The 23,089-nt window shown below is 38.4% G+C and overlaps 1 protein-coding gene across 7 annotated transcripts in view; it reads left to right on the top strand.

Moving 5' to 3' along the window:
• The window catches only part of smoc1 (SPARC related modular calcium binding 1), a 58,896-nt gene that overhangs the window by 5,037 nt on the left and 30,770 nt on the right, over positions 1 to 23,089 (top strand). For all 7 annotated transcript variants that reach the window (XM_063496625.1, XM_063496621.1, XM_065472039.1 and 4 more), the window contains exons 2-6: positions 14,523 to 14,685; positions 15,466 to 15,537; positions 17,420 to 17,538; positions 17,743 to 17,842; positions 21,257 to 21,304. In XM_063496625.1, coding sequence (XP_063352695.1) covers positions 14,523 to 14,685; positions 15,466 to 15,537; positions 17,420 to 17,538; positions 17,743 to 17,842; positions 21,257 to 21,304 — 502 coding nt within the window. The remainder of the gene's footprint in view (positions 1 to 14,522; positions 14,686 to 15,465; positions 15,538 to 17,419; positions 17,539 to 17,742; positions 17,843 to 21,256; positions 21,305 to 23,089) is intronic.

Raw genomic sequence — 23,089 nt, 5'->3', positions numbered from 1 at the left:
CCATCGTAACAAATCAGTTTATGACTTTCAACCAACTTTAAGTGATATTTTTACAAATATCTCTTAACCACAGCAACTCAGTCATGAAGAGTCAGATCATGTGAAGTTACAGAGTGCAGTCACCGAGTGCTGAGGTGCATAGCAAGTAAAAGTCGCCAGCCTTCTACTGACTCAACCTCCAAACCTCCTCAATTAATTAATTAACATCAGCACACAGACTGTGTGCTGGCAGGTTCATGGCATGAGTAGCTCCTGTTGGTGTAAGGTGTAGGTGGCCAGGTACTTTTGTTCACATATGATATTTTAGTGAAACAACAAACAACACCATAAAGACATTTATGAATACTCCAAATTGCTGTATATATGTATACCATACTCATACTGCATTCTTTATTAATGACAGATATTCTAAAATATTGTTGTAGTTATTAAGGTTCAATTATTTTTATGCAAGAATGACTTAGTTCACTGCAAAACATTACAATGTAGTGATTAGAGGCGGAAAATTATGGTAGAATCATTTTCTCTAATATTAAAAAATAAATAAATGACCTTATCTAACTTTCCTGAAAAAAAAATATTTCAGGAAAATAAAATAAAAACAGCAGGGAAACGGTGGTGCAGTAGTTAGCCTCACAACAAGAAGGTCCTGCGTTCAATTCCACCATCAGTCCAGGGTCTTTCTGTGTGGAGTTTGCATGATCTCACCATGGTTGCACAGTACTCCGACTTCCTCCCACAGTCCAAAGACATACAGTTAGTGGGGTTGGGTTAATTGGTAATTCTAAATTGCCCATAGGTGTGAGTGTGAATACCTGTTCTTCTCTGTGTTAGCTCTGCGACAGATTGGCGACCTGTCCAGGGTGTAACCTGCTTCTATCCCAGCTGCCAGCTGTCTTAGCAGAAGACAATGAATGGATGGATATTGCAGCAGAATATAATTATTTTTCTGCTGACATAAATGATCTTATCCAGTCACATGAAGGTTAAGCGAAAAAATCATATTTAATTTATGTTAGAAACATACGTACATAAGAATGACCTTGGGTAATACCAGTCACGAATCCCACATGATTAAAATGATCCATTACAAATGGTTTAACAAACTTTTATGGAAACCTCTGATTTCGACACTCATAAGCCAAGATCTCATGTGTCTACTGTGACTACACACCTAGGCTCCATCTGACACTAACAGATTGCTTTAATAGTGACTCAACAAGTGACCAATCAAATTGCTTTCATATGTCAATTCCCTCTCATGCCTGCATGATCATCAGATACATTTCATGCTCAATTTCATGGCGTTCTAATCAGTATAATGAAAAGCAGCCTTAAGTCTGTTCCAAGAATCAGGCCAATGTGCTCCACTCACGGATCACTGCTACTTAATTCAACCTCGCTTTTCTTTTGCAGATCCTCGTGATCATTTTGGTTTGCATTTATGCAATCTATCCCACTATGGGAACTTACTCTATGTAAATTTGGCCTTATAGTGACAAACACAGACTCTTGTTTGAGAGGACTACTGCTTGTTGAAAGAGTTATGGCTCTCTGTAATCCTTTTGATTATCAGGACGGCAGAAACACTTCCTCTTCCCTATCAAACTGGTTCAGCAGATTAGCTTCTGCTCTGCCTCATATTTAAGCTTCCTTTGATTTAAGTGAGTGTGTGGTCTCAGCGTTAGTATGCAATGGCGACATGGAACCTATTGTAATGGGTGACGGGCACACACACATACACACACTTCCTGGGAACAGCAGAGACAGCTGACTGTTCTTTAGCCAGGATGTAGCATTAGTGACAAACAAGGAATGTTGTTAATCAGATTTAGAGCCATTTCCGAAAAGGAAGAACATGTCCCCCCTCCTCCTCCTTACTTATACTTTGATTTAGATTTCTTCATACCACTTCAAAAGAAAAAATAAGGATGTTTTCAACATTCATTAATCACGTGTTTATGTCCTGGCCATCATCAAGGGGAAATCTGATTTCAGGATGGTGTGGTCGTCAACTCTTTATTTACTGGATAAACTAGATTTTCATATTAATAGATTAACAACAGTAATCAGAACGCAGTTTCTCATGATGAGCCCACAGAGAATCAGGACTATCTCTCTATTTATAACACATGTTAACAGTAAAGTTGCAGGTTTTCTTTGTTTTGGTTCTTAGGCGGAGGCAGAAACTTCATCTGCCTGCAAAGGTTATTGGCTTCAGTGTTTGTATTCAAGTTGCTTTCAGTCTTTACCTCATTGCTCTGCAGCCTTTCTACAAGAAAATTTGCCAAAACTAAAGGAAACAAAGGGGGAGGTGCTACAGTTTAAAGGGGAACAATTATGCTTAATTTGAACTCCATATTTTTTATTCTTGGACTCTCCAGAATAACTTTTGTTTTAGTTCTTTTCCAGTTATGTTTCATTTAGGAGACCAGTTGGTGATTCTTGGCAACTATGTGTATGTAACCAGCAGCAATTACTTTGAAAAAGTAATTATAGTTACTAGTTACTTCTTCAAAAAAGTAACTGAGTTAGTAACTGAGTTACAAGATTCTAAAAGTAAGTAATTACTTGAAAAGTAACTATTGCATTACTTAAAAAAAAATGTTTAACCATAGGGTCCAGGGTATAATTGGCCATTTTTAACTACTTTTGATTTTCCCTCCACATTCCCCTTTAAAAAACGATTTACTTTGCCTTGTTTTGTATCATCCTTTTCAGCACAACCTCACGTGTCTGAATTTACAGTTATGTTTTCATTTTGACACACTGTATTAACACAATTGATCTAAAATCAGACAAAAAAAACATAAAATCCGAGTAGAAAAAGTTATATTTTTTACTGTAACAACCACAAACATGTTTATTGAATCATATTTCATAACTTTAAATGCAAATATAAATTGTCAATTTTAAAATCATATCCACAAGTTTTGCAAACAACGTTATTTGAAGCCATTTACCTTTTACCCTTTTTAATAACCATTTCAAACTGTTTACATAACAATCAGGTGTTCTGCATTCAATAAGATGCCACACAAGTTATTTGTGCCACTCCAAAAAAATAATTTCTGTCCACTATAAAGGAGAACATCACAGCCTGATACCTGCAGGTCTGACAGCAGCAGGTGTATCACTCCTTTTTCTACCTGGAGACAGCAGTCGCCTCATTGTTCTGGCACACAACACAAAACTATCCACAACACTACACACTAACTACACAAGACAACACATGAAATACACACTCCAAACACGCTAAACGTCACAAATCTCTCACATCTCTCTCTCTTTTTCTGCTGTCTTTCTCTCGCCGTCACTCCTCAAACTTCCTCCTGTTCCTAAACAAGCAAAAGTCATGTTGCCATATCAGTTTTGATTGGTCGACATGGTGCATTTTTCCACCTGTTTCTTGTTTTTTGGGTTTTTTTGGTCATAAGCAGAGAGTGCTTGCTAGCGCTGTCCTTAGACAGTAAACGTGACGAAACTATTTAGGAAAAACACCGCATATATATTGTTTATCATGACTCTGGTTTTACGTGGCCTATCAGGACAATTTAAAAACTGGTATATATCACCTTGTTGCTTTGTCATCTTGAAGTGGTCATGTGATTGGCTTACCACGACTACTTTATTCTTCCTCAGTCAAACAGCAGCACTCATGCGATTGTTTTGCCCCCTTAGCTCCAGGTGTTGTGCCAAAAAGTGATCGTCGGGCAGAAAGTGATTGCCATCTGCAGGAGCGCGCGCAGCTGCTTAAAGCTGTAGCGCTCAGATTACTTACAGCTACTTCCATGCAACTGATATAAGATGTGGTAAGCTGAAGACAGCTTCAGTCGTCTGTTTGTTGAAAAATAGTAACGCAACCGCACCGCATTTTCTTGTCACTAACAGTAACGGCGTTGTAACGATAGAAATAGTAATTAGTTAGATTACTTGTTACTGAAAAAAGTAATGCCATTACTTGTAACGCCATTATTCCCATCACTGGTAACCGGTTGGCGAGTGGTTGCTGAAGGTCGCAAAGAAGGTGCAAAACCCACTTTGTGATTACTTTGGTCGCCACAGTAGCCTTTTATTTGCATGGAAGATGCCCACCTGTATGCAAACACTTGCAAAGGAATAGTCGAGCAGTAATAAAACTTAAAGTTAAGTGTATCAAACTTAAGTGTGATAGAAAACCAGGAACTGAGCATGTTCACCTTCAGTCATCAACGTCTGCTATCAACCAAATATAAGGAGGTTTTCTGTGCTACTACGTTCACTTTGCAACTTCTAGCAACTATTGCCAGCTCGTCAAGGAATACACATTTTCCACTAGTGACAGGTGGTTGCCAGATTGTCGCTGTAGGCCTGTGTGAAGGGTGGCTTTACCTTTAAGGCAACTTGCTTCAGATTGACTACTCTGGATGTATGTGGGTTATCTCCACTCTTATTGGCATCATACAGTTTTATCAGTAGAAAAAATAAATTCAGGTGTTTTAACCTCATCACATTTTGGGTTGTCTAGACCACAATACTAAATTTTGCTCTTTCAAATTGCTTTCAAATGAGCCATATTGCTCAAAGTGGCACAATTGTTGTTTCTCATTTTGTTTTTGTACTCAGGAAAAATGCTGCTGTGTTCAGACACCAAATAGAGAGTTATGTACATCATTACTCAATTGTAAATACCAAATAAAATAGCAAAGAGAAATTAAAAATGCATGCCATGAAAGAGTTCGGGTCTTAGGAGGTTAACCACAATGAAACATTAGTGAGTTTTTGCCCATATACTGACCTCATTGTATGAAACTCTGGCCATGCTAAATATGGAGATCCACTACAGTAACAGGGCATATATAGTTCATGCCCAGTCATTTCTTCCTGCTGTGGATGGCTCACAGACTTTATTACCTCCTGTGTGAAAATTGTCCACCTTCTTTAAAAGCTTCTACACCAAAAAAGTGAAAAAAAAAAGAAAATGTTAAAATTGTGTCTCGAGCCTTTTTATTTAGTCAGCTGGGTTTCCTTTCTCAATATAGAGTTAAGTTAAAAAGAATGGGGAAAAAAATGATGTAGCTTTTAATACATTCCTTTTTATTTTCTACACTTTTTTTTTTAAAACACTGTGTGTTAATTCAAACAGCATGACAGATGGCATTCACTTTATAGATTTCCTGAAAACTAAATGCTAATTATCGGACAAAAGTGATTACCTCTGCCTGTTAAAAGCCCACAACCGTACACAATTAGCTCTGTCTTTGGTGGACAACTTTCATTGGCTTGTTACCTCTGTGGTTGGCTCACTTTCATCCTCCTTTTCCTCCATTTGACTAATCCACTTATTTCCCAGTGAGGGAATGCCAAAACACCTGATGATTAATGACATAGGGATGCATTAGATAGCCATGCATCTATGTCTTTATATATGCGTCGGTGTTGTTGTATTGTTTGTTGTTGTTGTTATGCCCGGAGGCTATAATGAGCCCATCACACGTTAGCGTGAAGCTGGCACACAGATCTCCCTCTCGCTGTTTTGCTCTCACACACATGCACTGATGCGGACCAGGCTGTAATGAATCCGTCTGTGCACGCAAAAGCCTTTTCTGTAGAAGCAATGATGTCATTCATGTTAAGGTGCATGGTGCTGTTAGTTAATCTGATTTAAACATCTCTTATGCTATCAGGGTAAGAGCTGAGGTCATCCCTTGTTTAAAAAAAGAGGCCGTGGGCTTTTCCAAGTAAAGAGTTTGGATTATTGACTACTGTGTGTTTCAATCAGGGAAAAAGAATCAGTGAAGCTGGCGAAATTTGGACCACTGTGCTGTATAATTGCAACCATATTGGAGCCTGTATTTATATTATGCTGGCTCAAGTTCTACACAGACTAAACAGCCAAACATCCAAAATATGCTTTCTGTGCATGATTGCAACATATTTATGTTCGCAAGTATTAATAACCAAGGCAGCTTTGACAGCGACATAACCAGCGTATCACCTTCTGTTCTGTGACGGAATAAATGGCTCTCCAAAAACAGCTCTGGAAAATATCATCTCTAATTAACATCAGGAAATTTTCTGGAAAACACATAAGAAAGCTGATGTCAATGATGCCTAATCACACTGAAATGTCTTTAAAAATGTCAGCACTACAAATTTTCTGCAGACCGTTGGCAGTAAAAATTTCAAAGCACGCACGAGTATTAAATGTCTTCAATGGACCGGTATGCTATATTTCTCAGTTTGAACAGTAACAGCATTACAGGCAGTGACTTCCAAGTGTAACATCGGGCTCAAGTACAACGTCTTGCTTACTGGAACGCCTGGCTGCAGGTTTGAAACTTTATCTCTCTTGGCAGCTCATGAAGGGTGTTAAATAAATACAAAAAAGCTGAATTTTTATGCAAACTTCCACATAACACACAAACACCACAAGTCATTGTTTCAGTAGGTATTAAAAAGATATCACAGCTGATAATGATGAACCAAGCAGCCATACCAGTAAGTTCGCTAGGTAAACGTTAGCTCCCCAAGTCATGCAGAAGTCTGTTTTCAAAGATAAACTATTTCATTTAGATTTTTAACCTCTTTTCCTTTAAAAACAAGCACTCAATTTCTTTTGTTGTTTGTTGAACTTGAATAGTTTTAATTATTTTTTTAAAATAATGTGAACATATTCTGCTTTGACTGCCTTCATATCTTATCTTACTAGATGTTGTCTATTGTTTTGTTCCTTTTACTGAAGTGGAACCACAAATCTCAAGATTAGTAGCAGCTGCATAAACCAAACTTTCCAGTTTTACACCTTTTTAAATTCTGTTTAAAAAGTTTTTCCAGAGGCCTTTGATCATGTGTCATTCTGAGCCTTATAATGTGTCATGGTAATGCAGTGGTTAGCACTATTGCCAGAAAGATCCCGAGTTTGAACCCTGTCTGGGTTTCCCTCAGGTGCTCCAGCTTTCTTCCAGTAGTCCAAAGACATGCATAACAGGTTAATTTGTGACACTAAATTGTATAAATATATATATAATATATATAGTACTTCTATGAATGCATGGTTAACATGTGACATGTAGTCCAAAGTGCTTTAAGTGGTCAGTAAGACTAGAAAAATACTACATAAATACAACTTTTATTCCTAAAAACATGATAAGCACATATTTAAAAAGATAATGACCCTGCAAAAATAAATTATTCTGTGACCGAATAAAATCCCAAAAACTGGACTGAAAAATAATCTCTCTAATTAATATCAGGAAATATATAAAGAAATATAAACATATATTTATGAATGAAAATCTGTGCAAATTAACACATATTTAGGAAATAGTGCATTTAAAAACAACTTTGTCATACAAGAAATAATTGTCTTAATGTAAGTAACTAGATGGGAAGTTTCATGATGCTATCTATGAGTTAATATTTTCCTCTCAGAGGGTTTGTAATACTTGGGAGATAGTACTGTGAAAAACAACAAAAACAAAAAAGTCTTTTGTCCTCAGGTCCTTAATCAGTGCAGCTTGGTCTGATAAGTTACAAAAAGATGAAACAATACGAGAAACAATATGGAAATGTAGAGAAAGAAGTGAAGTTTAAGATCTGTGAAACTTCCTGTCCAGCTGCTTCCAGCCATAACACCACAAATTTCTGGATGTAACTGTTGAAAGCTGGGTTATATTTGGGTAATGCAGGCGCCAGTTTATGACAAGGAAGACAAACCCAAGGAATAAAAAAGACAACATCTCTGTTTCTTTTCAGATCTTTTGTTTTTTAAACTGTTCACTTTGAGTCCAAAGATTTTGGTGGTGCACTCACTAAGGCACATACCATATCTGAGAATAAAAACTATAAATAAAATACAGTAAGCACGCAGCTCATGTTGTGCTGTGCAGCTTTTAGTTCATTTACGTCATCCCAGCTCTAATAAATCTGGGAAATAAATCAGCTAAGTTGCTGTTCAACAAAACTTCAGCAAGTCTGTTCCCCATTAAAGCATTACCTGATAAAGGTGAAAACGGGATCAACCGTTTATGTTGTGTTAACGCTTTTTTAATACTCCTAATCTGTCCAAAGAAATTAGTTCTACTAAATTAAAAACAATCACTGTAGATGTGATCTGCATATTAACTACCACCTTGGTTCTGTCTCACATAGCCAACTTTTTACTCTTTATAAAAATGATCATTTTCTAATCATATTTTTTCTTCTTTTTCCATTGCGGCGGGTGGAGTGGAACAGACTAGCTGCCAGTGATGATAAAAAAGACCATTTTGCTAATGCTGTAATGGTTGCACAATGGGGGTTGCATTTCACTTATTTTACGAGTGGTGGAGAGAGGGCTCGGGGATCTGTGTTATTCTGACTTCGATGCGTGTGTGAGCTTGTGTACTTGTGTGTGTTGGCGGAATGTGGCTTGTTAAATGTGAGAATGTCAATGCTCATTGTTTCCCGGTCAAGATATCAGTACCAAACCATCGTGTAACTCCCCTGGTGTTTTACCTCCAGCTAATCTTTCACCTCATCTCTTTGGTGGTCCATCAGGAAAAGCAGGATCTCGCATCTTCATAATGTAATCAGATTTATAAACTGTCTCTCTGTCCATTAAAGAGGAAAAATATGCATTTCTTTTAGTTCCACTGTTTGGACATTAAAGAAAGTGCCTCTGAGTGGTTGTTACAGTTATGTTATTTCACTCCATTATATTGTTTGGGGATGTGGCTCTATAAATCCTTGAGTGTCGCCTGTTACACTATAATGTTTAGGTAATTAAGATTTATGTAATTAATGTTACTTTGACTTATGCTTGTTCCTTAACAGCTCCAGTTATATGTTAGGCTGTTTAATGTAGGTGTGTTTGTTTGGCTGTGATTATGGGGTGTCAGCCATTACTGGCCTAACTGTTGGGGCTGTTTCTCCTCAGGAGATAATGCCAGGTCCTGTCAGCCTGGTTTATACTGTATCAGCTGATCACTGTCACATAGTCCTGGGTCAGGGAGTGACTGAAAATAACTCTAAATGTTTGTTTTTTAACTTCTTTAGGCTGTGTGATGGGTGGGGTTTATCACTTCAGGTCAGCTCAGATAATACTCAGTAAGCTGGAGAGTAAAGGAAAGATTAAGAAGGCAGAAATTTTGTCTAGTGCTAAAGTAAAAAAGTAAGTAACATTAACTGCTTTTTTTGCAGTATTTAAATGTGGAGCACATTCACATTGTTTATAGTGAGACAAATGTGGAGGAATCAAAATCAGAGCCGCTGCAGAGTGTCCTTAAGACGCAGTTTGAGATGTTACTGTGAAAAAAAGCAGAGTATTCAGATTAGATTGGAAAGAGTTTAGCATGCTACAGACTATTTGATCTTCTTTCCAAAGGGTTTGACTCATCATTCTCTGTTAAGCTAGATATTTTTCAGGTGGTTGTTTTAATTTGCAGCACTGCAGAAATGAGCTGCCCCTCATTTCTTTATATTTTGTTTCCAAGGAGCCAGACACTTTTGCAAATTTTTAAAGTGGTCTCGAGTAATAGCGCTCCATGATGTCTGAAAGTCTTTTGGAGTTTTTCTTTGGACATTGGCTGCTTTTTCAGCCAGTCCAGTCCATTTTCAGAGGAATGTATTTTGAGTTTGTTAAGCCACTTACAAAACTGACCCGTGAATCATTCAAGCATAAAAAAGGCACAGATTTTATGGTATGAACCAGTGTCAGCATGACCATGATCCCTAACACACTGACAGTGCAGTAAAAATATACCTTGGAACACTTAGCAGTGAAGGATTGACTTTTCCAGGGCCCAGAGCTCAACTTCTTGACAGAATGTAAGAAAAGGTAGCCAGCATTCAAAGAAGAGTTTTGAAATGTCCTTCAAAAAGCCTGAAGAACTATTCCTGAACACTGCGTAAAAGGAAATGAAGCTTGTTAGAGTTGTTCAATGTCTGTTTTTGTACAGATTTATTGAAACAGTTTGCACATTTCAGTAAATCTTTGCACCTTTTTCTGATTTTCCTAGCAAAATATATTAAAAAAATAAGGGTTGGGTCAAGATTTTTTTTGCACAGCCCTCTTGAACATTTCTTTACCAAATATAGTTATGCGTGTCGGGGTTCTGTGAAACGGTAATTAATATTAATTTAAAAGGAAACAAAGTACATTACAAAACTTATCAAAAGGATTTCATTAGTAACGAGTCAGCTGCTGGCTGAGGCTTCGTGGCACAGAGACAAGAGAGTGGTATCAATCATTTCAAGTCACTCTGACAAGTTAACTGATGATGTTTCCTTTGGGTCCCGTTGTTTGCAGGCCTGATCTGGTGCATCCAGTAGATGCTTGATCAGATCGGTATGCGGGGAGTTTTTAAGGTTAGTGAATGTCTGGACTAATGGTTTCCGAGCAGGACTTTACACTGCATCGAGACCATTACCTGTCAGCTATTTAAATGTTTGGCCTGATCGGTGCTGATACATACCTTATGTTAACTTTCCAGGAATATATTTCACAAACTACTTAACAGGTTACTGTGAAGACACCGCTGTGATGCAGATAAAGCTCTAAGAGAGAAAGAACACATCACAACATTGCTCTCTGTGATGTGCTTTTAGTTTATCTTAGAATTTCAAGAGTACTACTTGAAACATACAGAACAATAACTCACACTTGATAAATTTATATGCTGTCACATTGAAAGCTAAACAATGGGTAAAATGTTCCAGTGACTGCTTGAGTAATGCTTTCCTACCCTTTTAAAGTACTTTATTAAAAAAAATCTTCCATTTATTAAAACTACTCTCAACTATAAATTGGGAAACTTTTCTTGAGTGTCTGTTTCACCTTTACCAGAGGCGAGTGTTTGGGTGGGACGGTATGAGTAAGAACTGTGGGAGACATGGTAGAAGTGTTTATTTCCACCTACCAGACAATGCCGTCCCAATGCTTTATTATGACAGTGGAGGTAGAGTAAGTTTGTGAGTCAGTGATGGGGAGGACAGGTCAGTCTGTGGGCAGAGGCCAGACTCTTTGGCTCATAACACTGGAGATGAAGTCGGATAGAGCTAAATCACTTTTTAAAAATGGTTTGCTTTGGATGGTGATGTACCAGTTTAAGAGTTCACCACACAGACGAACTGCTTTCCATTCACAGTCGTTTGGCTCAGGCTAGTTGACTATTTTTAATCATCTCTCCTGTGGAAGAAACAAGTAACTGCTCTCTTCTCTTCTAATGCTTAAAAAGAAAGTTGACATGGTCGCTCTCTACCTGGATAATGAATAATAGTCATATGTCTGGTTAGTCTGGAAAAAAAACGTGATATAATGCAGATACATGCTTTTTTCCAATTACTGAATAATTGCTGTCCTTGACCAAAGCCAAGAGGAAGACACGCAAGTTAAAACTTAGAATGATGTGCCACGTTTTTCTCCCTGTCTGCACGTTCTCCTAAAGAGGTACGTCATGATTTAGTTTTACTCTGCACTATCTGACAAGAGCTTCTCTGTGACGGTTCAGTGCCAAGCCTGGAATCAGGTTAAACTCTCTGCCTTGTTTTAGGGATATTTTTACAGCATGGCAAGCTGTATTTGTGTCTCACCAAAGTATTAATCCCTTTGTTTGAATTTTACTTCACCTTGTTGTATTAAGGTTCTTCTATATGGGAAGAATCAACATTAAACTTAACATTTTTGCCTTTGTTCAGACGTTCAATACAAGACTATGTTTTGAAGGGGTTAAATCTGTTACCTTCCAGTTTCAGGACATTTACTTTGGCTTCTGATTTATCTAGCTAATAATGTCGAGTATCTTTTTATATTTCAAGAAAAATCCAATTATCTTTGCAGATAATGAAGTATCTAAACGTAGGATTATTTCCATGATAGTAAGTCTAAAAAATGTCCAAACTATCTAATTAATGTCACATTTAGTAATAAAAGCTGATTTTTTGTGCACCGTTACATATTTTGCAGTGGAGTAAAATGATTTAAAAGAAAAAAAAAAGCCAGAAAAACTCAATAGTCGTCACTATTATTAAAAAAAAAAAAAAAGAGCCATGTAGTCTTGAAACTAGTTCATTTGCATTGGACACTGGTGATGTTAACTCACCACTTGGCAGATAATTTGCTTTTTGAATTTGGGACTCAGTTTTGGATTCAAATGTTGGGATTTAAAAAATTAATGTTTTTCACCGTCACAGCTGTCAGCGCTGGCAACGATCGTTTGGTATTTGTAAAGTAAAAAAACCACAGAGACTGCAAATGGATGATTTTCTGACCTGCGTCTCATTTTACACACCGCGTTTTGGCTTTGTGCTGCAGGCTATAACAAGTTAAAATCCTGTTTTCTTTCCAGGTCACTAAAGAGAACGAAATATCAGCCAGAATATGACAAAGAATATAAAATTCAAGTAGCAAGAGTATTTTGCCACTGTGGCTGAAGTGATGCTTCAGGTTTTACCAGCGTGTGTCAAGGGATGCCTATTTTTTAACTGTCACAGCAAACTGATTGATTGCAATGGTTTGCATGGACATTAATTATTCCCCGGGTTTTACCGTAATATCTCATTTATACCCCTTTTTTGTCAAGCACCACAATAAGGTCACAAACTGTGGTCTATGACATGTAAACCTAATGGCATTCCAAGCTTTGCTTTGCAAACGTGTCTGCACAGTTAAAATACATTAAGTGCACCAGCTAAGCATGCGTCCCCCGAGTGGACTCACTGTGGACAAGAAAGTAAAATAAAATAAAAAAAAACAACTACTTCCAGCAAAAAGTGAATATAACCTAGGGTTTACAGAACTGCTGGCATGACTACATACCTTGATTTTCTGTTTAAAATTTAAAAAATTGCTTAATCATCACTAGTGAGATGACACAATTAATCCGTTGATGCATCTGCTGTTCACTGAATTGCCAATATGCATTAGTAAATTGCTGCATCTTTCCCATTTCCCTTGCAAAATATAAAGAAATGAGATGTACATCACGTGAAAAATTATTTTAGTGTAGACTTTAGTGTATACTAAAACGACCTCTAGAATAGATTAAGGTTAAGGTATACATAAGTCAAAATTCCTAGGAAGCTGTTGTCAATAGAAAATATTTCAAGTCTGATTGTACTGGAAGTTTCTTGTTTTTTAAAGGCAGAATAAACAAAGTTACAGACTTCAGAGATGATGATTGTGTTGGGTTCTCACTCCTTGATAACAAGAGTAACACTAATTCAAAGCCACAGAGGAGTTTAGAGTATGTTTGATGAAAATGTCTGGTGTGTATATGAGATCCAGTTTGTCTACCAGCTCATTCATGACATCAGAAATTTGGCCTAGTTACAATCTACCCTTTGCTCATGTCTTTCTGATTAGACGTTCAGAGAAAATCTGTCTCCAAGCAACATTTTTTAATGTTTTTCAAAATAATTAAAAAAAAAAGTTTTGAAGTTGGAGGCTGGGGCCAGGAGGGGGTTGGTTACAATGAGAGAAGCATGAAAGCTCAATGTAGATCACTTCGCAAATGGCCTCAGATTGTCTGATATGAGTTGGCAAGTGAAGGTTGGAAAAGTGTGTCCTTTTTTTGGTAAAGTACCTGCTCTTGATGCTTTGTTGGATTCAGCTAGATCTCTTCTAGTCATTTTTGAGACCTTGGGTATGAAACACATTTGATAAAAGTTTTAATCTGCAGGATATTTTTATTTTCTTTTTCTTTCTTTTTTTTTTTTTTACATTTTATAAAACACATGTTTAGAACAAAAAAGAGCATAATCATCACTAGCGAGATGACACAGTTGCTTCTTGTGTTTTCATGTTGGAATACTGAAAATAATTTCAACAAGAGTTGGCTCAGGTACACAACTGGGACACTTCTCATAGCAGAGGACTCTGTTCCTGCTCAGTACACACCTACTCTCTCCACTCACTAACACAAAACTCCATCTTCTGGCAAAGTTTGTACTCCCCTGAAATCCTTTAGAGCTTAAATATATCTGAGGCAGCCATAATGCCAAGGACCATTACTGCTGTCAGAAAGAAGGCCGTGTTCCAACAGTACAGTATAATTGACTCACTAATAGATCATGAGTGATCTTGGGAGAGGGGAAGAAAGATTCCTATTGGAGAGTGTGGTTTGGCTACTTTAAAACTTAATCAAGGTTGAACCTGTCTTCAGCCAAAGATCAATTACATAAATTAGCCTCTAGGTCAAGCTTCAGTGCGAAACAATCTTGTCACGTCGGCCTAAAAAAAAAAAAGCAAGGCAGCAGCTGACAAGTGTTTGAGAAAAACAGAAATGTTTTGAGCAAAATAGGCAAGTGACCCGTGAGTCCAATTTGTACGTTAGTTTGGCATAACCTCAGATTCAGCTGAATGCTGCCTTTGTTCAGACATAGGGGAGCTAGAAAGAGACGACGCCAAAAAGTAAGAACAAACCAATTTTTCAAGGGATGACAAAAAAGTTCCAAAGTCCCTAATCTCAAAATGTGTCTGTCCCGTTATATAAAATCTGAAGTGAGTTAAATGTGTATTGCACCAGTGTTGTGTTAACATGTTGCTGTATTTGTCATTGCAGTGGCTGATTGGAGACAGAGACAGGGACTGTGGGATCACCTGCTCACGGACGGGGAAGCCGGTGTGTGGTTCAGACGGGCGGAGCTATGATACCAACTGTGAATTGCAGAAGGCGCGCTGCAAAGATAAGACACTCACATTAGCACACAGAGGCCGGTGTCGAGGTGAGAGCTAAACTCTGGTCAACTTTGTGCAGATACACGGAGCTATTTTCAGGGTGCATTCAAGAAAATTGAGATGTAGGATTCATCTGGGTTTTTTTATAAATGTAAAAAGTGATGATGTTTACATCAATGTTTTCCTGATGTCTATGTTTAAACAATCCATTTCTCACACATAACAGTCCACAGCTATCAGTAAAAGTCATACATGCATTTACATACATCAATGGGCACACAACAGGTACAATAACAAGTCAGACACAGCACTAATGAGACGTGTTGGGATGAAGGTTGGTTGCAAAGCAGCTTGCAGATGCATAGCAACTTTAGGTTGGATAAAAGAACTGACTCTGTACTACGATTAGCTGACCTGTGGGATTGCAGTTGAGGTTAACTTGGCCTACCTATACTGATGCTCATTTTCTGAATCTGTATCTAGCCCTGGAGAGGAAATGGATCAAAAAGAAAATCAACCTAAAAACACATGGTGTACTATAGCATTGCCATGGTAGATAGTTTGCATTGGTGTGAAATGTCAAAACAATACAGCTGGATTTGTACTTTTAGATTTATGATACTTTGAAATATTTTAATTGATTTTAATTTCAAGAGAGTGTGGGAGTTCTGTTTAAGTTTATTTAAGTTTTCCTTGTCACACCCGTTGCTCATTAAGGTGTGCAGAGATTTTGTATCGTACTCGACTCTAAATAGTACCTGAAAGAGTACAAAAAAGAGCATCAACAGCCAAAACCACACAGACTCTGTGACTTTTTTGTCATTCAGGTAAAAACTGGGTGTTGCCAGTGGCTCTAGCACCAACTGCCACATCTGAAGGGAGAGACGTGGAGCTCAAAGGTAAGAACTGTGACACCTTAAACACTGCACACAACCTAAAATGCAAAAGTTTTATAATTCATTATAACCTAACATGGCCACTAAAAAAGCAATAAAATAAAAATGAAAAAAAGCAATAAAATTAATTTATTAGAATCTTAAATAGCATATTTAAGTAACTGCAGCCTGTGGCCACAACTGAAAGTCTGGGAAAAGTGGAACTAAATGAGAAGATGTCTTTAATTTTCTGCCTCTGTGTAGCCATGTAAGTTTTTACAGACTAGGCTCACATACTTCCTCAGTCTCTGGATGCCAGCCACCCAGCAACGGCAGAGATTGATAGGTCTAAGGTCAAGATTGGAACCGGGCATTGTAGCCCCCTTTTTTCCAGACCCCCTTCTATCCATTAGAAAAACAGCAGTACGACTAAATCCATTTTTGGAGTGAATCTGACTCCCTTTGTGTGGTAATATGTGGCTTTGTTTCATAATACCAGTGTTGTGCCAAGGGAAGGAAAGCTGGGCAAAGCTCACGCAGTCTTTGCAGATGCAGCAGGCCTGTTCTGTTGTAATGAAAATGCTGCTTTATTTAGGCAGGCAGTTCGTGAACCAATCCTTGTTTACAACGGCAAAGCCAGGCAAAGTCTGGTTGAAATGTGCGTGAGATTCAGATTAAACACAACAGATTAATTTGAATACGAGGCTTATAAATTGCTAACAAGTACAACAAACAACCGCAAACAACAACAAGCACAAAGCTGTGGCTGATTCAACCGGCAGACCTGCTTATTCATTATTTAGCTTTAAAATCAACACATCATGCATGAGGTCATCATTCAAAGTCTCTCAAAGGGAGATTTGTCTGTGTGCATACACTAACAAGCACGAGACGACAACCTGCAAACAACTGCTGGGCTCGACTTTCTTTTTACATTTACATAAATCAGACGTATTCAGGTTAGATTTTGGGGTTGCTTTTATGTCTCTCACTACAATATTCTATCTGCATTTTCTCTACAAGTCTCATTTATAAATTCATGCATGGCTGTCCTCAGTGACATCACCACCCTATTTTGGCCCTGTCAGTCTTTTGCACTTAAAGGAGACATCATGTCTGTCTCTACTCAGGTCCAGAGATGACTTTTTCAAACTTTTATTTATCCAGGAAAAATATTTGTCAAAAGTGGAGGACTGTGGTCGACTGGTCAGCTCCCTGGTGTGACTGTGTATACAGGAACGGTTGAACATGAACTCAGGTCCACAGGATTTTTGAGTGCAATAAAAACAGTAGTCACTGACGGGAGTTTGAACCAGTGAACAGCTGGTGTGAAGCCCACTTCATTCTCTGACCTTTAAAGCCACCTCCATCTCTGTGCCCCGAGAGCAGGACAAGCTCATCGGTGCTGCACGAACATTTTCCACTGACATTTCCAAATATCCATGTAGAGTACATGACGCACTCCTCAGCACTAACAATGAAGTGTCCATAGCCTACATCTGGCACTAGCAGTGGTCAGTGTTGAAGAATGTGTTGTTTTAGTATTTTTGAAGACTGTTAAAAAGTCTCTGCCTCCTCTAGAGTTGAGCTACCTGCAGGTTTTAAAATTATTATGGTTGGAGGTTTTTTTTTTTAGATTTGTGAAAAACCCCACGCTGAAAGTTTGATGAAGTGTTTTAAGGGTCAGATTAAAAATCAAAACTGAGAAGAAAGTTATAAAATTATGTTTGTTTTCCCATCCTGTCAAAACATGCCCATGAGCAAGGCACAGCAGTAAACTGCGTCTGTATTTACAGGTGTGAGCAGAGTGTTACTGGCACAGAACATGTGTCTTCAGTACATAAAAACAGTGCTGGAGGTTTGTATGCAGTGTTTGAGAACAGAAGGTCCTTTCAATACGTTTCAGATGCAGGACAGTCCAAGTGTCGTGTTGAGAGGAACCAGGCTCTGGAGCAAGCCAGAAGACCTCAGTCTTCAGAGTCCATGTTCATCCCAGAATGCAATGAAGATGGAACATTTGCCCAGGTCCGTATCCGATCATCCGCGGCTTTTTCCTTCCCTATTAAATCTTTCACACTTCATCTTTCTCTTTCCATTAGTCTCATGTGTACCCCCCTCTTCAGATCACCCCAATATTGAGCTTTTTCTTCACTGACAGAAAGGTCCACCCCCTGCTCTTTATTTACACTCTCATGTGTTTTACCTCTTCCATGTGTCTTGCCTCTGCAGGTCCAGTGCCATACTCTGACCGGTTACTGCTGGTGTGTTACCAGTGATGGCAAGCCAGTGAGTGGCTCCTCTGTGCACAACAGGACCCCAGTGTGTTCAGGTACTAAATAGGGGGGAATCAAGTTGGTAACCTGTTGATGAGGAGCTTTTCCAAATCATCTTAAAACATCTGCTGTATTACCGCACATACGAGTGATGGTTACTTATTTGTGTTACCTGAGCAGCTCTACTTCTGAGTAATTTTTAACAGTCTGCATGACCAAAACATCCGAGTTGGTTGGATGTTTCCTGACAATTCCTTGTTGGTATGAAAAACAGAAAAATAAGCTTTTAGACATGATAGTGGTGGCTATGTTTGCTGGATCTTGCAGGCAAGCGTGCTTGGAAGCCAAGTCGCTGGGGTTTGGGGCCAGTCAATCATTTTAGGAAGTGAACTAGTTTTCATAATTCAAAAAACATCTGACAATAATTCTTTTTCAAAGGCTTTATATAATTTTAGGATACTACTGGACACATTGGAGGTAGAATTGAAACTTATAAATGATGTTCAGGAAGCCTGCCAGTCCTGATGGAGGATAAAGAGTGAACACAGCATTTGGATGACAGTTACAAAAGGTCTGTCTGTAAATGTCGAGCCATTCTATGGCCACATGTGTATTAAATGTCATGTGGCTTACAGCGGGTGCAAGGTCAACGAGAAGGCTAATGGCCATACATGCAGGGGCCTCTCGGCACTCAAGCTCTCCCTCCTCCTCTAAGTGCTCTCAGCAGGCTGGAGGAGAGAGAGCAAACGGGGCTCTGCACACTCATCCTGGATGGGAACACTTTATGATAATCACCATCATTTTCTCTCAGAAGATAATACACAGCGATCTTTGCCAGAGCTGGATTGCAAAGCCACTAGAGCATATGGTGCAAATTTTGTGTGGAAAGTGCGGTGAAAGTGGTCGCATGCCCCTCTGAAACTGCTCAGCAGACAAAGCACCCCCAACCAAACCTCCCCTTTTCTTTTTCTCTTCAGTTCCTTGATCGATCTCTATCTGCCTAATCTGCTGTGCTTTGTCTTTTCTGTCTCTCTAACTTGTGCCACATTTTTCTGTTTGATGCTTTGAAGAAAACTTCACAAATTGATCATACTTCCATCCACCCGTTACAACAATAAAACCTCACCTTACTGATTTTCCAATATATGAAGGTATGCTATGACAAAGTAGCTCTAATTATAATTTTTTTGCTTTATTGTTCTCTGCACCAGATGTGTTTTTAATGGCGCATATATTTCATTTTTCAGTTCACCCTTCACAACAGAAAGTGACAGCAAATTAATTTGTGCAGCCACACAAAACATGTGGTCCTGAAATTTTTGTGACTTTTCTGTGTTTAACGCTGCAGACAATTCTGTGTGCTTTTTTCCGTGAGGCTCTGTTTCCTCAAACATCATCACTTTGCAATGTTTGCAAAACATTTTTTACTTCACCCCTGTAAGCCAACTCAGGGAGAGACATTAGACTGAAATGAATTTATTTTGGTGCAAAAAATGAATTTGCTCCAAAACAGAGCTGCACCAAATCATATTTGCTTGTTCTGTTCCTTAACGTACAGGATTTGGAGCTTTACTGTTCATATATGACATAAATCTGTTCTGGATGATTGGTTTGACAAAATAAGCAATGTGAAGATGTCACTTTGGATGATATCTTTAACTACGACATTCTCACAATCCAAAAATACAATATACACTGATTGGCCATTTTGTTAGATATACAGTATACTCACATGGTAGCAATTCAGTGTATATAGGCGTGTAGTCATGGTCAAAATGACTGGCTGATGTTAAAAAGGAGCATCAGAATTAAGCAGAAAGGTGATTTTGTTTGTGCCAGATGGGCTAGTCTGAGGATTTCTGAAACTTCTGGAACAACCATCTCTTGGCTTTGCAGGTAATAGTCTGAAAAAGAACAAATATCCACTCAGTGGCAATTCTCTAGGCCTTGTTGATGCCAGAGGTCAGAAGAGAATGACCAGACCGCTTCAAGCTGATAAGAAAGCAGTAATTCAGATAACCTGCTGTTACAGCAAAGGTATGCAGAAGAACATCTCTGAATGTACAACACCTTTAACCTTGAAGCAAATGTGCCACAGCAGCAGAAGCCCACACTCGGTGCCATTCCTGTCAGCCTGGAAAGATAGGAAACAGACTGTAATTCATACAGAAGATTGGGAAAGTGTTGCTTGATTTCTGCTTCGACATTTAGATAATAGGGTCAGAATTTGGTCTAAACAACATAAAAGCTTGAGTCCTTCTTCCCTATTTGTGTAAGGGTGCTGGGGACATTTTGTTGGCTCACCTTAGGCCCCTTGGTACCAACTAAGCATAGTTTAAATGCCACACCCTCTCTTAATTATTTTTGCTGACCATATAAATCCCCTTATGGCCACAGTCTAACCATCTCCTGATGGCTGCTTCCAAAGCATTAATGTGCCATGTCACAGAGCTCAAATCATCTTGAACTGGTTTCTTGAACATGACAATGCACTCAAATGGCTTCACAGTCTGTAGATACCAGCAAGTTGTACTAATAAAGTTGACACTTGAGTCTAGATAACAGATTAATTAAAAGCAGTTACACTTAGCACAGGTTGGAAAGTGCATTCTCGTGTAATCGTGTTTAAATACACTCTTTTTAAAATCCTGAAATGTAGTTTATTGCACAACCCAATTTCTACCTGTCTCCTTTCTGTCCTGCATAAGATCCGATATCTTCATTGTTTCTTGCAAAGGTATGTATGACACTGGTGCCTGAATCTGGGCACAATAAACCCACTGGTGTCTCCGGATACTAAAGTTTAATGCCCAGCTCATCTGCCCCTTACTATACCTTCCCAATCAAATAACCTTTGACATGCTCAGATGCCCCTGTCTACTGTGACCCAAATCAATCATCTCGCATACATTTGCAGGAAACTTCCGTGAATTTATGGGAACTCATGCTGGGACAAGTGGATTGTCAGGTAGTAAATTTCCTTCTAGTTGCTTTAACTTAAAAAAGAATCTCCCATTTTTCTTTTCTATTGTAATTGGTTGCACCGTTTAATTTTGCCCTGCCCTCCGTGCATCCACGCATGACACCAAATACCTGCATGCACCAAACAATAATGACATTTAGAACTTGGAATCTTTCATGTTTAATTTCCACAGATGAAGTAGATCATTCAGTTTTGCGTTGGTCTGTATTAAAATTATGCATAGTACTAACAATATGTACTCGTCCACCTAACCAAAGGAAGAGACACCAGTGGATTGGGTAATCAGTAGGAGTGCTGGTTTTTCTGATGTTTCCTGTGTCAACTGTTTTAAAAGAAATAAAAACATATTTACTTGCTGTAAGGTGGTTAATTTTTTTTTATTTTACCAGCTCAAAAAAACAGTTTTGAAGACAAATTCTTTAAATTTAACTTTACTGGCTGTTACTGTCTAGCCTTTGGTTTACGCTGTGTTTCTTCCTCTTCACAGGGTCAGTAACTGATAAGCCACCAGGGCCACCAAACACAGATAGAAAAGGTGAGTTGTGATCTGCTGTTATGTGTGCATGTACCCTAGTGTTTCTATGTGTATGACAGAGGGTAAACGAGCACAAGTTCAAAAAGTGTTTTGACCTGATTTTACTCCATGTGATCCATGCAAAGTCAACATTTGCGAAGAACACAAACTTACACGTACTGGCCTTCACTGTTAAATTTAAAGGGGAGCTAAAAACAACACCAAGAGATGTTTTCCCCCTTTTATAAGATGCAAATGATGCTGAATTTATTCAACGAACCAGATAAGATCTCAAATATATGCACCACTGTCTAATGCATCCCTCAAGTGGCACTTCATCTTTAACCATAGCAGTTTTGACAAATCTGTACAAAATCTTGTCTGGTTTTGCTCAAGTTATGCTTTTTTTCCCCACCCTTCAGGAATGATAAAATGTGGAACATTAAAGAATTAATTCAAGAAATTAAAGAAACACTGAGGAGACGCTAAGGCACATCTCTCTTCTTTCTAATGACCCTCTAAAAATTGGGCTTTGCTTCAGAAATCTCACAGAAAATAGATCTTAAAGAATTTCTTTAAACTGAGAAAAAGTGGGCAGTCTCTCAAAGCTTCTCTGCCGATGCTGTTTCACACCACTTGACAATTGCAATAAGTTACAGGTTATTTTGACATACTTATCACACTCTAGCTGGGTTTACACATAGATGTCTCATATATGGTAAATTAAAAGAGATATGTAATAAACAAAACAAAAAAGCTGCTGCTCATTCTTTGTTTCACCTGGGTTTACACCAAGACCGACCCACTGACTACTGCATTTTATTTACAGTTCAACCTGAATAGGTCAGTTTGACCTCAGGTTCTTTAACATTACTGACATGTCATCTGATTTAAGAACTTAACATTAGTGTTTATCTCCAATCAAAGTTTCTCTGTTGTTTGCTTTTGATTGAATTATTTCCCAAGGAATTTTCCAGATGCTACAATACCGCATGTGGGTGAGTATTCTAGGCAGTTCAATTCACAGCATTACATGAGATCCTTTAAAGTTTTGCAACTCTACCTAAAAGCTTAGCTTAGCTAAATTTTACCAGTTTTCCCTACAAGGTCACCCTCTTTGGCGCCCCTGGGTTACTTTCAATGCAGCTGCAGTTTTTAGAAATCAGTTCTATTCTAACTGCAAGGGGTATATAAACATGGACTTTAGACTTTTGTAGGGAGCAAACTATCAACTTCTACATCACTGCAGAGTTTAGCGGAGAATGAGAGCTGGGGCTCTGCTTCTTGAGACCAAACAGCAGTTTTTGATAGAAATTTCCATCCAAAGGCAGCAAATGACAGCCACGACCATGCTCATCGTTCACAGGGTTTGAATTTGCCCTGATCGGATCTGACTGACAGCATGGAGGACTACTATATTGCACAGAGGGAAAAGATTAGGTGTGCACTGTGCACATGCTCACAGTGAATTGAAATGCAGGAGTATTTTCACCTCGCCAATAAAAGCTTTGCTCACCTGCCACTAGGGCTGCCACAAACGATTATTTTGATAGTCGACTAGTCACTGATTATTTTTGCGATTAGTCGACTAATCAGATCATGCATCCGTTGGACAAAAAACGTACAGCTTATTGCACCAGCATGCATCTGCTCTTATATAACTATCATTAGCTTACAGCTTTAAGTGTTTAAGATATGTGCTAACTAAAAATAAAGACAAGATGATAGTTTATTAAATTTTAATGAAATTTGCAGATTGTTTCGGTGAAGTTTAATAAACTCCTTGCTATCTAAAATATAACAGGA

Source organism: Pelmatolapia mariae, linkage group LG16_19, assembly GCF_036321145.2.
Source record: "Pelmatolapia mariae isolate MD_Pm_ZW linkage group LG16_19, Pm_UMD_F_2, whole genome shotgun sequence".
Lineage (NCBI taxonomy): Eukaryota > Metazoa > Chordata > Actinopteri > Cichliformes > Cichlidae > Pelmatolapia > Pelmatolapia mariae.
This window is presented reverse-complemented; position numbering and strand designations above follow the sequence as displayed.